At 42.1% G+C, this 16,929-nt stretch overlaps 1 protein-coding gene across 7 annotated transcripts in view; it reads left to right on the forward strand.

Moving 5' to 3' along the window:
- kif26ab (kinesin family member 26Ab) overlaps nucleotides 1–14,555 on the forward strand; it is a 68,154-nt gene extending 53,599 nt beyond the window's left edge. For 6 of the 7 annotated variants that reach the window (XM_068338359.1, XM_068338361.1, XM_068338362.1 and 3 more), the window contains 11 exons: nucleotides 1,995–2,207; nucleotides 3,249–3,342; nucleotides 3,891–4,153; nucleotides 4,989–5,172; nucleotides 5,869–6,028; nucleotides 6,378–6,540; nucleotides 7,170–10,407; nucleotides 10,992–11,185; nucleotides 12,034–12,057; nucleotides 12,320–12,470; nucleotides 12,556–14,555. In XM_068338359.1, coding sequence (XP_068194460.1) covers nucleotides 1,995–2,207; nucleotides 3,249–3,342; nucleotides 3,891–4,153; nucleotides 4,989–5,172; nucleotides 5,869–6,028; nucleotides 6,378–6,540; nucleotides 7,170–10,407; nucleotides 10,992–11,185; nucleotides 12,034–12,057; nucleotides 12,320–12,470; nucleotides 12,556–12,737 — 4,866 coding nt within the window. In that variant the 3' untranslated portion in view covers nucleotides 12,738–14,555. The remainder of the gene's footprint in view (nucleotides 1–1,994; nucleotides 2,208–3,248; nucleotides 3,343–3,890; nucleotides 4,154–4,988; nucleotides 5,173–5,868; nucleotides 6,029–6,377; nucleotides 6,541–7,169; nucleotides 10,408–10,991; nucleotides 11,186–12,033; nucleotides 12,058–12,319; nucleotides 12,471–12,555) is intronic. The other variant, XM_068338363.1, reaches the window with a different exon arrangement.
- The last annotated feature ends 2,374 nt before the right edge of the window (nucleotides 14,556–16,929 follow it).

Here is a 16,929-nt window from a genome sequence, read left to right on the forward strand (position 1 = left end):
AGCTGTATAAACACATTGTTCTTCCTTTGTGGTTTATTGGGTATTGTTTTTCTGCGCTGGCGTCCTGTATTTATAAACCAGAAGAAGTCTCCCAACAAGATCCCACCTGGATAGGAAGTGTTTCTTTCTGTTGCCAGGTATCCAGGCAGTTGAGATTTTGCGATTGTAAATCTCGTATTGACTTTAAGCGTGTCATGTTCTTTCTGTTTGTTTGTCTGTACTTGTAACATTTACTACATCCTGCACAAGTTTAATGTTGCATCTGTTTTATATTAATTCAAGTTAAAGCTAGTGTGTGAATGCCTTGTTTCCATCAGCCAAATATGGGTCACGTCTACTTTTCCACTTTTGACCTAGACGTATTTCTTTCAGGCATAGACAGTTGAGTGGATGGAGGAATTCCAACCCACACTAATGGATTTCATGGGGGGATCAAGGGACAGAGAAACAGGGGCCATTAGCACAGAGTGTGAGGTGTGAAAACATGTAGCCAATCCTCTGTAGCCTCCAGTATCTTATCCATGCCAATATAAATAAAACTGAGACACTGACTCGACTGGTAGCCTCTGTATGTCTGACCGACACTCACCAGTCATATGTGGAAGTCCAGTTTAAATGTCATTGTGAATGCAATTTACTCAACATATGCACATGTCAGTCACAATAAGAGCCCCCTATGGAGTACTAAGAGTTTGCACTAGGTCTGTGGAATCCAAGATGAATTCACTCACTGAGAGAAAAGGATTTCCAGTGACATTGTTTCAGAGGGCTGGAGTCAGGATCTGTAGCAATATTTATGCACTAGTTAGGGCTAAGAATGGTTCTTTTGTGTAGCGTGAAGAGGGTGGACAGTCTCGGGCTGAGTGAAACAAAAAGGGAAGGGAGTCTGCCACATTATAAGGGTTTTATTTCAATGCCTCAGAGGCATCTTATGTGGTTTTTCATGAAGCTATGAAATGGCTCAGGATTGTGTTTCCCATCACACATACTGTTGGATGTGGAATCCATTCAGATGATTATAATACTAGGCGTAACACTAAACACAGGGACCCCAAAGATATCTATACATATCCTACAAGTTGTTTATGTCTTCTTTTGGTCAGATTCATTCTCACAGTCATCTGAGAAGAGTTCTAAGACAATATAAAATAATGCAAATAATGGTGTATATAGCCTGAAATGCACAAGCACAGCAATATTTAAATTACACACGGGGAAAGGTCAAATGTCTTTGATAATATTTTATGAGGTGTCACATCTGACAACTGTCAGAATGTCTTCACTCCTGTGACCACAGCAGTTATGAGAGGCCCTGTCAGTGGAGGGTCAAATTAACAGCTCTAGATATAAGCCGCCATCATATTTAGCATAAGACACAGGCATGGAGAAGCATGTCTTGTGAATGTCACATCCAAGACTGCAGCAGTGTTGATTTTGGACCGCTTAAAACAACCATTTTCCAGACACCTGAAGGAAAAGGAAGGAGAACTGTAAGTGAGAGGTTTGGGTAAGATGGGAAGCGATATACGCTCCTGCACTCCTGCGTTGTTGAGCTGCTCCTGGTCCAGAAAACCAACCCAGCCAGAGGGATAATCCCCACCGGCATGGAGCTTTACACACATCCATTTCCACCATTTTCTGCTTTGACTTTCAATAGGCACCTTGCTGCCTTTCGCTGATGCTGTTTGGAAAAGTGTTCTCCCGTTGGGTTTACCGGTTTGTTTCCATCGCAACCTTTAATGTTCACCAACTCCAACAAAATGGAGAAAGGACTAATGCACAAAAATGAAGGATGACCTGAGTTTGAATCTGACTCAATAGTACTGTATATAATGTAACGCTAGAGACAAGGTAATGTCACTAAGACTGTAGTCCTTTCTTCATTTCTGCTGAACCAGGCTGAGTCCATATTCCCATTTTTAAAGCTCTCCCATGTTCTAATCCATGATTTAATATTTATCCTTTTTGTTCGCGTGTCTCAATCTGTGATTCAGGTGAAAGTGATGATGCGTATTTGTCCTTCTCTGGAGGCGGCAGACTCCTCAGAGTCTCAGTCCTTCTTGAAAGTGGACAGCAGGAAGAAGCAGCTGACCCTTTATGACCCCGCGTCCAGCCCACACTCCAGTTCAGGACACAGGAGATCTGCCACTGTGGCCGTCCCAAAGATATTTGCCTTCGATGCTGTTTTTACCCAGGACGCCTCGCAAGTAAGGCACAGCAAGACGAATGCACTATACATATTTGTGTGTGTGTGTGTTTTGTGTGTATGTGTGTGTGTGTATAAATGTATATATATGTAATATGTTTTAAGTGTCGTAAGAATTCTGCTGCTCAAGGGCAAAGGGATGTCTTTTTGCTGGCAAGGCGTGGTCAAGGGCTTAGAGAAAAAATGCCCGTCCTTGGTCATAAGGCATTCTTACCAGTGTTGGTCTAACAGCTGGGCCTTTTAAGCCCTCTGGGGAATGAATTGAATCCACTCCAGATATATGCAACCTCTCCTTTCATAGGATGGCTATTACCGCTGAGATTAAAGACGAAGGTCACATACATGTTTACAATATGGTAACAGCTTGGTAACAGACCAGTTTTGCTTTTTACAAAGTTTTGCAAAGCTTGGAATAAATACCATTAGTCTTTTAATGAAATAACTAACTATGTCACTGTAAAGTAGCAAAATCTGAGATTAAGTGCTTTACGCATTTCCTAATGGTGTAATAAACTTTAAATAGCTACAAGAAAGAGGAGATTGTCATCGTTGGTGTAGGATGACATTTCCATTGTGGTTGTTGTATTATTTATCATGCCACCTACTTGGAAGAAGTATTTTCCTAAGTCAGCTGCTAGCTAAGTGTTGCTGCTGCAGAGCAGAAGCCAAGCTGGTAGATTGTGCCGCTGGGACTGCGCTGCTGGTGGCTAACAGTAACAGCAAGCTGTTCTGCTGTTAGGGGCCTTGTTTGCTGTGTGATGTATGGGAAGGGCCCTCTGCTGCAGACGCCTTGCCCCAGAGGACCCATGCTGAAACAGATTGCAAAAATGAGACACACGTAGCACGCAAACACATATACTCCTGAGTGGTGAAAAATACTTAAACCATTAATGTGATTTAGTGAAGGCAATGCCAAATAAGTGTTTAGTTTTTGCAACATCATTTTGGATTTATAGTTCTCAGCATGCTTGTTTTACAGTTTTTTACATGGATGTGCCTGAATTGTAAATTGACTGTAAGGCTGCCTCTGTGTTTTTCACAGGCGGAGGTGTGTTCAGGGACGGTAGCGGAGGTCATCCAGTCTGTGGTGAATGGTGCAGATGGCTGCATCTTCTGCTTCGGTCAAGTCAAGCTTGGTAAGCTCCTTCACTGGCAAGAGATTAATGTAGATCCTTTGTTTGCTAACGCAAACTCCCATCGCTCTTTGGTATCTATACTGGAAGTCCAAAAATGGCTTAGCAGTGCACTGGGGTGAGTCAAGGAATGGGAGGTTGTAGGAAAGGAAAAGTAGTGATATGGGGGTGGAGTGCTGCATCCAGGCTGTAGGGCTCAGTCTATAATTAAAATAAAAGTAATTGGCCAAGTCAGAGCTCTTAGGCCAAAGGGCTTGCTCTTCATACGCTGCTGTTTCCATCACCTGTAATTATTCCTGGAATTACTGTTTCTGAAATGGGCCTTGTGATTATTTATTTTTTTAATGTTATTTGGCTTGCACTGACATTACCTACATAGCCTCCATTATATCAGCTATTATTATTTTTTCCATCATGTGTTAGTGTCTATTTCTTTACTAGCTTCCTGCTCGTCTCTGGCAACTTGATGGCTTTCTATTTGAAACATATGGCGAATGTCGCTACCTTGCAGATATGAGACAATATTTTTTATCACTTTCATGCATCACCAGGAAAAACATACACAATGATTGGCAAAGACAGCACCACGCAGAGCCTTGGCATTGTGCCCTGTGCTATTTCCTGGCTCTTCAAGCTCATCAATGAGCGCAAGGAGAAGACAGGCACACGATTCTCTGTCCGTGTGTCTGCTGTGGAAATCTTTGGGAAAGACGAAGAGCTGAAGGACCTGCTCTCTGAGGTGTCAACAGGCAGTCTGCAAGAAGGCCAGTCCCCGGGCATACACCTGAGGGAGGATCCCATCTGTGGAACACAGGTGAGAGGATTTCCACCTTTCCAATCTGTCTTTGTACTCTCATCCTTTCATTTTCTCTGTGGGTTTTACAATATTAGTCTGTCTGAGTATTGATTCTTTCTGTTATGATTCACTTCTTCTTCTCCCAAAGATAGTTGACTTTTTCTTGAGAGTGTGAATGTGTGTTTATCTCCAAGGATTTGCTACTCTGCCTTCCTCTATCGTAGCCGCTTCTGAAATCCTTGGTTTATACTTCTGGCATCTCTGGTATTGATGGCTTTCTTCTTACCTTTGTATTGACTCCCCTGTCAGCATCCATCAGCATCTATGACCCATGTGTTAGTGCTAGCCCTCAAGAACGCAGTAGGAATGGCATTGGGGGATGGTGGGAGGCACTACGTTGAAGGCATTCACAGGTGTTGCTGTCAGAAGATTTTTCGGGATCTGTGTGGAGGCTGACTTCAAAAGCTATTTGATTCTGTGAAGATCCGTGCTCGTCCTCTCAACCTCCATGGCTCCCACCTTCTTTTTCTTTGACTTCTCCCTTTTCCTTCCTCTCCATTCTCTGTCTCACCATCACTTCACTGACAGCTATAGTGAGTGAAGTGCCCCTGACTCCTGTTCCACCATTACCTCCCCTAATCCCTCTCCCTTAGTGTGCATATCTGCTGTTTTAATTGCCCCCGAGACCCAATCTAATGGGCAAGAAATGCATGCCGGGGTCCAATTAACTGGTTCTTCGCTCCTGCTTTCCTCTCTTCCCTGGTATCATTTTCACATCTGTCCTTTTTCTCAAGACCTATGTGGTCTCTTTAGCTTACCCAAAACTTGTTCTCTATATCCTCCTCCCCCACAGCTCCAGAATCAGAGTGAGCTTCGTGCACCAACAGCTGAAAAGGCGGCCTTGTTGCTGGATGCAGCCATTGCCGCACGCAGCACCAACACACCCATTGCAGACGAGGACGACCGACGGAACTCCCACATGTTGTTCACATTGCACATTTACCAGTACCGTATGGAGAAGAGCGGCAAGGGAGGAAGTTAGTACCATTAGATTACAAAATTTACACTCTGTAGCAGTGTTCCAACTCCCTTCTCTACTTATTCAATCAACTTAATGACCACTAATGGTTAATTTTACAGTGCCTTTACCCATAAATACAACTGTAGAATTTCTCCAAGCATTTCCTCTCCTAATTCTAGGAATTGAAAGGTGACCTGTCTGTTTTATAGTGTGGTTTGTTGTGAGTTAGATTTTAAGTATAAACATAGCATCAGACTACCCCTTATTTGTGATGGTAGAGGATGTGCTGGTACCTGCAACAGATGACACCTGTATACAGTATGTGTTATACTGTGATTAAATGTCAATAATTTGAAACTTTGCTAACAGTAATTAAATGTATTAATCTCTTGCTGCTGTTGTAATTACATCAGTTACTCACGTAGCAATATGTGCCCCTCAGTATTTATAGTGACAGCCAATCCCGGCTAATTTGTGTCATTCATTTTTATGGAGCCTCCCGGTTACCATGAGTTACCCATCTGATGGGAGTTAGCCAGTCAGGCTGGAATTTGAATCACTTCAGTTTGGAAATGTTAATCATAAATAAACCAGACAGCTCTGACAGTCGCCTGTTCACTCGGTACATCAGAGTCCTTTATGTGAGGAACTGACTTCACAGAGGGAGTGTTTGTGCTGTGTTCACCTGGTTCGCCTTCTGTCATTGGCACAGTGTCAGGTGGACGGAGCAGACTACACCTTATCGACCTGGGGAGCTGTGAAAAGATTCTGAGTAAAAGCAGAGATGGAGGAGGAGGCTTATGTCTTTCTTTAAATGCTCTGGGAAACGTCATCATGGCTTTAGCAAATGGAGCAAAACATGTACCATACAGGTAAGAAAACTAAGATTTTTTTTTCAGCCACTGTTACTGTGTTTTGGCTGCTGATAGGTTATGTCTGTAATTAACTGTTGCAGGCAAGTCGCTGCATGTGCCATCAGTCTTGCAAATTTCCTATATGATTTTTTATTTCTTTCTTTTTAATTTAGCTTCATAAAATTTCTCTGTTGTTGCACAAGATTGTTTAATATTATTCCTCTGGTATGAAATACTAATGACTCATCATTTGAGAATGTTTTTCAGCTCAGAAAAATCAAAATGGCATATGTTATCACCTACTTTTGTTGTCATTCCAAAATATTACCTTTGTGTTTGCTAACAACATTGTCAATGTATCATGTAGGGACAGCAAACTGACAATGTTATTGAGGGAGTCCCTTGGCAACATCAACTGCAGAACCACTATGATCGCCCACATCTCAGATTCGCCAGCCAACTACACTGAGTCACTCACCACTATCCAGTTGGCATCCCGCATCCACCGTATGAGGAAGAAGAAATCCAAGGTGAGTTTCTAAACTAAACTCTAACCCTAAACCCTAACGCCATTTAACACCATTCAGTAAATATGTGGTAAACACAACAGTCTTCAAATTTTGCGGCTTGATGTAATTTTGTCCCTGTTGTGTAATTTAATTAATGTCTACTTTTACAAATGAAAAATACTAATGCAATAACTCAGAGCTAGGTTTTTCTTTTCCTCAGCACATCATTCTGTAATCAATAACACTGCCCAAGGAAATGTACAATGTCCCTTGGATTACGGAAATATATGCTTAATTAGGCTGAATGGCAGCATGTACTGTATTTATTCACCATTGGCCCCATGCATGATTATAGTTCAGTCAATATACTGCTAGCTGGTATTTGTTTTATGACATTAATCTATTGATGTGCACTTTTAACCTTTAGATAAATATTGACCGGTAATTTCATTAGAATTAGTAGTTGCCTTGCGATTGATTTCACCGACATTACTAAGGAACAAATCAGCTGTAAATTATAAAGAGTAAAATGGTCTTGGTGAATGGATGTTACATTAATACCGTAAAAACATAGAATATCTTTACTATCATGACTTAATGAGATCATTTTCACTGTAAAGGATAACTTCTGCTTTAATTCTGCCTCACAGTATGCATCCAGCTCATCAGGAGGGGAGAGTTCCTGTGAGGAAGGGAGGATCCGGCGGCCGCCTCACCTCAGGCCTTTCCACCCCCGGACAGTAGCCCTGGACCCAGACCTTCCCTCAGTACTCAGTGACCCAGACTACTCCTCAAGTAGTGAACAGTCTTGTGACACGGTCATTTATGTGGGTCCAGGGGGAACGGCAATCTCAGACAGGGAGCTGAGTGATAATGAAGGCCCACCTGCCTTTGTTCCAATCATTCCTTCCCTGAACAAGAAGAAGTCTGCTAAAGAAGGCCCTCTGGACAGAGACCATTTTTTTAAATGCAACACATTTGCTGAGCTGCAAGAGAGGCTGGAATGTATAGACGGCAGTGAAGAGCCCACTAACTTTGTTGGAGAGGGCAAGCGAAACCAGGCTAGTCCCAAGACTGACAAGTGCAAAGAGAGTCAGGGCTCTGTTTCACCAAAGACTGTGGCAAACATTACTTACACTCAAGATGGCATCTCACCCAAACAATCTCCTATATCTGTGGTCACACAACCTTCCTGCAGTCCCAGCACTAAATCTAAAGTTGACAGTGCCAAAATGCAATGCATACCTGCATCACTCTTAGACACTGTTCAAAATGTATGCAGAACAAGTGCTGATGGTGAGAAAGCCTTGGTTTCACAAAGTGGAATTTCTCTAACCACTGAGCCAGTGGTTAGAGAAAAGGTATATGTCAACAAAAAATCTTTGCCCAAACCAGCTCCACCTCTTTCACAACAGAAAGATTCCAGCAAGGAAAATGTAGAAAATGAAGAAAGATCTAGCACTAGAATGCCCCCTGTGGGAATGAGCCACCAAGCAGTGAAAAGGAGAGATCCTTACATATCACCTGTGATCAGACCTCCATTAGAGATGTGCCAAGTACGTTCTGCCATTAGTGAAAGATGTCTGGATCGGGACATCCTTAAAGCCACTGTCACCTTACAGCAGCCCGTGGAGTTGAACGGAGAGGACGAGTTGGTATTCACAGTGGTGGAGGAACTGTCTATTGGCAGTATTGTAGAAAAGGGTCGACCATCCAGCATCATCAGTTTTAACAGTGATTGCTCCCTTCAGGCATTAGCTTCTGGTTCTCGCCCTGTCAGCATCATCAGCAGCATCAATGATGAATTTGATGCATACACTTCAACCATGGGAGGATCAGAGGTGAATATTGCTGTAGTTGCACCCCTCCAGGAGGGAGCAATGGAGTCGATAGATAGCAGGGGATCTTCTATCAGCTCTTGGCTCAGTGAGGTCAGTCTCTGCGCTTTGGAGGGTGAAGGAGCTCATTCTAAGGATGTCTTTCTTCCACAGGTCAAACACATGAGACAAGAGGCCACATTATATTTTGATTCCATGGATATGCTGTACTGTGTGTCACCTCCTAGAGATGCCAAGAACTCCTTAAATGATAGTGGATTTAGTTTTTCTGAACAAGACAGTGACAGTACAGCTTCAAGCAAATTATCTTTGACAAAATGCCCCCCATCTCCAGAATCTGCCAAAGGCTCCCTGAGATTGACATCTAAACTAACTAAAGCTCATTCCCTTAGCTCTTCTCAACTTCAATCGGGCTCCTCTATGGTTCACTCCAGTCTTCCTAGGAAGATTAAACCTACCTCATCCATCTCTCACAGTAGCAGCAGTAGCAGCAGCAGCAGCATTAGAGAGCTACCAAGACAGGACGCTAAGCAAGAGGATCCTTGGCAGCGCAACCACTCAGAACCTCAGTATTCTGACTCTAGCAGCACCAGCAAATTTCTCAGAAATCCCCCCAGTGGCATCCCTTCCAGCAAAATATCCAGCAGCAGCAACAGTGTGCCTCATGCACCCAAGGGGCAGGTGTCTACCTCATTCCAAAGGGTTGTGGATGGCTGTGAGAAGTCAGTCAGTAAAAATCCACCCAGCAAAATGCCTCAGCTGAGACGAGGTGCCACCACCCTTGGAACGGTGCCCGTTATCCACTCCTCCACAGACTACAAGGGAAGTCAAGATAGTGTTGCATGTCCCACAAGCCTTAAGTTCTCCTCACTTGGGAAAAACAACAAGGCTAACTCCCAGAAAACGAGCAATCTCCCAAAACCTGGTTGCACCTCACCTCCCCCACCTCCAGTGAGGAAGTCAAGCCTTGACCATAAGACCCTGCTGCCTCAAAGTGCCTTAAAGTCAGCATATGGGGAGTCGGGAAGGGCCTCTGGAGCAAGACCAGCTGTATCAGAGGATGAGCTTGACGTACATCACAAAGTAGACTCTACAAACTACAAAACCTCCAGTCTCAACTCAGCCAAAGTTACCTCTAGCCTGAAAGCCAGAGGGCCTAGAGGAGAGGTTGGGCAACATTTTGGCAGCCTAATGTCCCTGGAAAGGTGTGAAAGCCTGTCCTTATCAGGCTCCAGAGCTGCACTGAGTAGGGAGAATAGTGGGACAAGCCTGGGGAGCAGCTCTGGCAAATCCAACAAGTCCATTCCAAGATTCGGTATCCCAAATTCATCCAGCTCTCCTATAGCGACCTGCTCATCATCCCCAAGTGGAGGAACCCTTAGTAAAACTGGACAGGTAAAAATGTCTGGAAATCCCAGAGCATTGGGGTCAGTCAGCAGTAGTAAAGCTCGTTCACTGTCAGCCAACAACTCAAAGGGCCTCAGTTCCTCCACCAAATCTTTGGCTGCTCCAGTGACCAGAAACACCAATGCCAACCTTCCACCAACAGGACGGACATCAGCTCCTCGAACTACAGCTGCTGTCAGCACTAAGCCCGGGAGAGGAACTATTATGGGAACTAAGCAGGCCATGAGAGCTGCCAACAGCCGTGTTAGTGAACTGGCGACAGGCAACATGTCAGGCAAACACACGAGGGGTTCAGGAGATTCAGATAGTGGGAATGACAGCGGGGTGAACGTGAGTGATGATAAAGCCCCCATAGCGATGCTGCCTTCTCCATACAGCAAAATTACAGCACCCAGAAGACCTCAGCGCTACAGTAGTGGCCATGGCAGTGACAACAGCAGTGTGTTGAGCGGTGAGCTGCCTCCGGCTATGGGCCGCACAGCTCTGTTCTACCACAGTGGTGGTAGTAGCGGATATGAAAGTATGATCCGTGACAGCGAAGCCACGGGCAGCGCTTCCTCTACCCATGACTCCATGAGTGAGAGTGGCATGTCATCTTTAGGCAGAATGAGGAACTCCAAATATCCCAAAAAGAGAGCAAATGGTGAGGAAATGATTTAGGTTATCATGTTCTCAATTTCAGGTACATATCACAAACTATTAATAAAGCATACTGGTAATGCTGGGAGATTAGATTGGCTGTAAAATCACATATCAAAATTTCTGCTCTCTCTCAAAGCCTTGGCCATGTAGTGGTTTTGACTTTATCATGCTATCCCCATTCATTTTTTTCTAATTTCATTCAAAAATGCCTTTTTCTTACATGTTCTCTCCTCGTGAATCAGCAACACACATTACAATATTCATACAAACATACCTGGGAAAACAATAATGAATGTTTCTAACATGGACTGTGATCAAATAACATAAAAATACGTGCAACAGTGAACTGATTCTGGTTTTTGTGTACATGCATAAATACAGATTTTCATGCATTTAAACAAACTCGAGAATTTTTTCAGACTTTACAAAAAAGATCTTGGAACTCATAAATATACAATCACCACAAATCAACCTAGCATCGTTTTATATCTTGTGCAGATTTATTGTTAGATCCCAGCAGCTACTACTGTTATAGTATATCACCAGTATGATAAACTTGCTTCTGACCATATGCATGATTTGTAGGCTTCCAGAGAAGACGTCTTATTCCAGCACCGCTGCCAGATACCTCTTCCCTTGGGAAGAAGGTGGGCACTGCAGGCCAGTGGGTGGACTTGCCTCCTATGTCAGGACCACTGAAGGAGCCTTTTGAGATCAAAGTCTACGAGATTGATGATGTGGAACGGCTTCAGAGACGGCGTCAGGAGGAAAATACAGAGGTGAGTAAAAAGTTATCCTTGCTTCATGCTTCTGAACCTGTTTGAGATGATGTAATGTCTGTGTCAAAGTCATTTGAATCCAACTTGTTAAGCCTCAGCAATATTTTGCATGTGCGACATTGGTGCCATAAATGCTTAAGATGTGCCACATTGACTTGTCTTGTGGGAATGTCTTAGCTCACTTCTTCCCACTTTCTTTTTATAGAACATGACAGAAATAATATGTCTCAGACGTCTGACCTTCAGTCAGCTCAGTGGTAGATCCCTGGGGTAATGTCTGTTTTCAGATTCCCAGAGCTTGGTATTTTGGCAATGATCCGCGGGCATGTCAAGAGTTCAACAAGCAATTACTGACTGGGGTTAATTTGTATTAACATGAGTGATGACTCAGGTTACCGTTAATGAAGATGGTGATGATATGAAGGGTTAAAAAATGGAAAAGACGATCTATTAATAGATTGGTTATGGAACATTTTTAATGAAAGTGAGGGCACCCAAGTCAAATCCAGATCACCTCATCACTAACAATCATCAATGTCCAGCTGACTGTTATTACGGCTGAGTCCTCCCCTCTAGAGGGTTAACTGCTCCCAAAAGTTCAGTGCAAATCAACTGGGATTTAAATCAGTTATATAGTGTATTTGGATATGATTAGATCTATCTCCCAGCCACAGTATTAATGACTTTCCCCTGACCATTTGCAAATTGCTACTGGAATCACACGAATGTAAATCACATCTTCTGTCATAAGCATGTTTGTAAATCAACATATTGCTATATGCTATACTAGTATGATATTCTGTTTTGATTGACATACTACCCTGTTCTGTTTCCCCCATTATCTCCAGCAACCATTCCAGGATGTTGACAAGGTGAGATGATTTTTCATGATCAGGTTTAATCATAAGCAGTACAGGACGTTTCACAGTAACAACCATAACTGCAGTAACATAACAATAAACTGGGGCGGCTGTGGCTCAGGAAGAAAATTCAGTGGTTTGATCTACAGCCCCTGCAAGTGTGCACGTAGAAGTACAGTATGTTGAGGTCCTGAATCACTAGAGAGAAATGCAGATCCCCGGTTTCCTCCTTGTCCCATAATAACAGTAGTTATTAATATCTCCATCTTGATAGGGTCTACAGTATTTCAATCGTAAACTGAAGATAGTGGAGAGAAGGCAACAGCAAGTCAGGGAACTGAGGGCAAAGTATGAAGTGTTGTTGGAGGAGCTGGAAGACACAAAGGTGCGACTGATGATGGACCCTAACAAGTGGATAGGAGAGTGTAAGTAACTACTAAATGTTCTTATAATTGATATCTAAATTAAAAAAATCCTTCATGATAACTCATGCAAATATTGCTTTTCCAGTTGAGGTGGACCAGAGTCTGGATAAAGAGTCGCCAGAGTATCTAGAGGCTTTGGCACAGGCAACAGAGGAACTGGAGTTCTGTGTCAATCTATGCAAGTCCCGTGTCATGATGGTGACCTGCTTTGACATCAGCATGCCAACATCTGGTGCTCAAGAAGGACGGCATAAAGTCGAAGTCTGATGACAAATGAAAGTTCCAATGGAGAAACAAGGAAGTGAGAAAGCAAAGGAGAATGAAAAGTAGCCATCAGTCTGTAGATGTTACTGAAATGAAGAACAACACGTGGCAGAAATGACATGAGAGGATCTTTGCATGGAAATCGTGGAAGTCTTACCCATCGAGCAGCAGTGCCTCAGTGTCAGGACATGTTTTACTGGTGGACAAATGAAACGTGAGCACAAATACCTTTGCCTGTATGGCAAAGCGGTGGCCATCACATATTCAAGAGTCAATGAACAACACCTGGAAGTGCCTTTTCTTCTTGCTTTGCTTTGAGTCATTATTTTTCATATGGTGCAGGTATCATAAGTATACCTAAGCAAACTCTGAACACATTTCTTTTAAGAAAAATATTTTATATTGCATTGTATAGTGTATTTATATAATTATGTGGTGTGTACAAATATCATTTTAAGGGAAAATAAAGTGGAAAAAAAAAGAAAAAGCAATAAGCTAATGTTATTGCGCTCCCAAACTTTGCCTTTTCACTTGTTTCAAACCTCAGTCAGCATTTTATTCATGTTCATTCAGCCTCTTGCGCCTTAGGTTACCTCTCTGGTTCTGTAGTTTTTTAGATTTTCAAACTGGACCATGGCTTCTCATCAAGGACTGCATTTGCTGTTATTATTCCTCACCTGCCAGCTGGCCTGATGAAGCTAGCAGGGTTGAGTGAAGGGTTTTAGCTCTAGTTGCCTTTATCAAAATGGGTCTCAGTGGTTGCACAAAGGTAAAACAGCAGTCACAGTGGGATGTAGGGCTTATTCAAACTGTGTTTACCCATGTTTAACTCACTGAATATGAGCGATTAAGCCAAAACATATCAATCAGAGGACCACTGTGATGGACAGTAAATGATTATTCTTGATTCTGCCATTCTCTCTGGTGCCTCAGTAAGAATCTATGATCATGCAACCTCCCCTACACTAACCTTTGAGACTAGGATGATGATGAGCACCTCATAATTGAACCCAATTTTGCTCTAAATGATTTGGTCTGAGTGCTTTCGATAGACTGTTTAACAAAGGTACAGATGAGATAGCACCAGTCGGCCTCCTATACGCACTTCTTTTTATCATGCCTCAGCTCTATGCATCTCAATACATTTACTGCTGGAAGAATCTCAATACTGATTGGTAGCGACACAGCTCAGCCTATTTTATCCTTTTTTTAAAAGACAAATTATTAAATCCAGTGTCTCAAAGAAAGACTCTGACTTTTCCTGTAAAACAATACAGTGAATGAAGGCAAATGAGGATGAAGAAAGTCATGATAGCAGCTCTTTGTAGCTGCCAGAATGTACTTTTTGTAACTCAAAAAGGCTGGCATAGAGAACAGAGATGATCAATGAAAATGATTGTAATGACAAACGAACTGGCTTTGTTGTATTTTGGTATGTTTTTTTCTATATCTGTAACAATATGACTTTGCTTTCTTTCTTTTACAAAGATGTACTCTCTCAGGCCCTCGCTGAAGATGCTGCATGAGTTTTTTAACCATTTTTGAGAATGATTTCTACTCCATTTTTACCATTCAAATTTTTTACAATATCTTCATTTTTCACTTACATGGGGTTTTGGCTCATAAATTTAAAAAAACTGTTACCAAACCGAGAACTTTTTCCAAGAAACTATATGTGAGGTCATATTTCATATCAAAACTCATATTTTGAATATCTTTGTTTTTGTATAGGATTTCCAAACCCTGTGTATAAATGTACAATATGGCAGCTTGTGTTTTACTTTTACAGTACCTGTGAATAAAATGTTTCTTCTTACTGATGATGAGGAGTTGAATGTTGGTATTTCCTTGTTCAGCATAGTCTTTATTTGCAGCTATGTATATCAATAGGCTGTCAAGAATAATCAAATGGTCAAACTGCATACTTCTTTAAGTCACTAATCATCCTGTCAAACTCAAACATTTAAATTTATTTCAAAAATTTGTTTAAGTTGCTTCAATATTCTAAATAAGAAATGCATCCATAGGCCTAAATACGTGTCTGATGAAAGTGGTGTCAATGACGAGAGCGTTAAAATGCTGCTCAGCTGTAGATCATCAAGACGTTACAAGTTAAAATAATGTCACCGTTGAAACAAAATAGCATAAGCTACCATACTGATATTTAAGAACGGAACTCATAGATGGGTATCACTATAGAAAAGATTATTAGCATGGGCACACACTGCTAAAGGTAACTGAAAATAACCTGGGCAAGTCATAGCTCATGAAGTTCCATCCAACATTAACCTGAGCTGAGGTTGAATCAGTTATTATTAAAAACTCATATTTTTAATATTTTGAATCCTGAAGACCAATATTTTTCATAGGGAAATAATGACAGATTCCTATTAAACTGAAAATAATATGTGGCCATTTTTGATCTCCATTTCTGAGACAAATTTTAGATTTACACTTGCTTTTCTTGCAGTGTATAGGGAGAAGCAAAAAGTAATTGTGTCCCAGTGTTAGAACTCCGTATCCCCAATTCCAATTCACAAACCACAATGACTTATGTTTTTCCAGCCAGCAGCAAGTATTTTTTTGTTACGGTTCAGCACACAGGATGGCTCAGATCATCAAGGCTGCATGTTTCTCTCTATCTATATAGTGAAGCAAGTTCTACTTCTTTGGTAAACAAAACTGAGAGGAAGCTCACAAGTTCCCACATAAATTTTTTTAATGTTTTTTTTAAAGTTTTTAGGATGATGGCTTGCTCCTTGTGGTAGAACCGTTAATGGTCTCTGCTGACTTGAATCACCAGTTTAAAGATTTGAGTTTGATGTATAGAAAATTGTATGAGAAAAGAGGGAGGCACACAGTGATTATAATTCACTGTGTGCCTTCCTGTTGCGCAGTGTGTTAAATCAACTTCTGTTGAATATATGTTAGCATAAATGTGTGTGTGTGTGTGTCTGTGTGTGTGTCTGTGTGTGTGCGTGTGTTTGTGTCTGTCTGTGTGTCTGTGTGTGTGCTGAGCTTGAAACTGAACCCCGCTGATTTGTGTCTTCTTGCCTCCTCACAGTTTATTCTGTTATCTTCAGAAAGAATACATTTCAATCTCTAAAAACCATCTGGTCTCTGTTTCAAATCAACTTCTGAGGTTGACATCAACTATCAGAATAAGTGTGTTTGATTGATTTTTGACACATCGAAAAGTCAGTCCCAGAGTGAGTTCACTGTACAAAAGAATTAAATTGAATTTACCACTGTAAGTGTGTTTGACAAATGAAATGTAGACAATTGTACTATTCTAAATCAGTATTCAGTTCATCCTGGGCCAGTTTGATTTGGCAGACAGTAACCTTTTTGGCAAATCGCTCAAGAGCCTGCCAGCTCAGGCGGAACCTCCTTGTTTTTAGGAAGTCAGTGTCTGAGTGGAAACAGTTGCCTTTGACTGTTGCAGACGTCTGATGGCTGCTGCGCACAGTCAGACACAGCGTTTCCTGGCCCAATTTGCCCTAGGGCTCTCATCATTAGCAGGAAGTTGGGTGCTGGATGCGAATAGAAATGAGTTCACTGAAGAGTCAGGAGTCCCCTCCTCTCTCATTCACCCCGACCCAGGACTGACCTTGTGCTCTTGTGTTAGACCTTCAGTCATCCCACGTTTTTTTGATATCAAATCAAGCCCACTCCACTCCTCAGTCCACCTGGTATGTTTCCTTTTTAAAAATGTAATTTATTTAAATACATCCCAAATCTCCAAAAGAAAGGCACACTTACATTTCTGCTTTCCATCAGGATGGTTATTTGACCTCATGTCATTGATTCGACTGAATTTTATTGCTGTTGCAAATATATAAGAGGAAAGCATTCTTTGAATCCTCACTATCCCCCTCCGACCCTTACAGACTTCCTGTCCTGAGCATTGTTAGTGGCAGTGGTTGCCCGGCGTTGGATTTACAGCTCTGCGGTCCCACAGATTGGTCTGTCTAACCAAAGCTCACTCTTTGAAGAAGACTCATAAACGTAACCAAATGCCGCCACTTATTCCCAGTAATTAAAACAAGCTGGAGTGAAGAACAGTCATTGCTTCATCAGAGGCCACAGGCAAGATGTAAACCACACGCGGTCTTTCTGCCAGGATGGTCTGGCTTTTTTTGGGGGGGGGGCGCATAGACCGCATTAACACGTCAGCCATTTTTTTGTCATGTCG

Source organism: Antennarius striatus, chromosome 17, assembly GCF_040054535.1.
Source record: "Antennarius striatus isolate MH-2024 chromosome 17, ASM4005453v1, whole genome shotgun sequence".
Taxonomy (NCBI): domain Eukaryota; kingdom Metazoa; phylum Chordata; class Actinopteri; order Lophiiformes; family Antennariidae; genus Antennarius; species Antennarius striatus.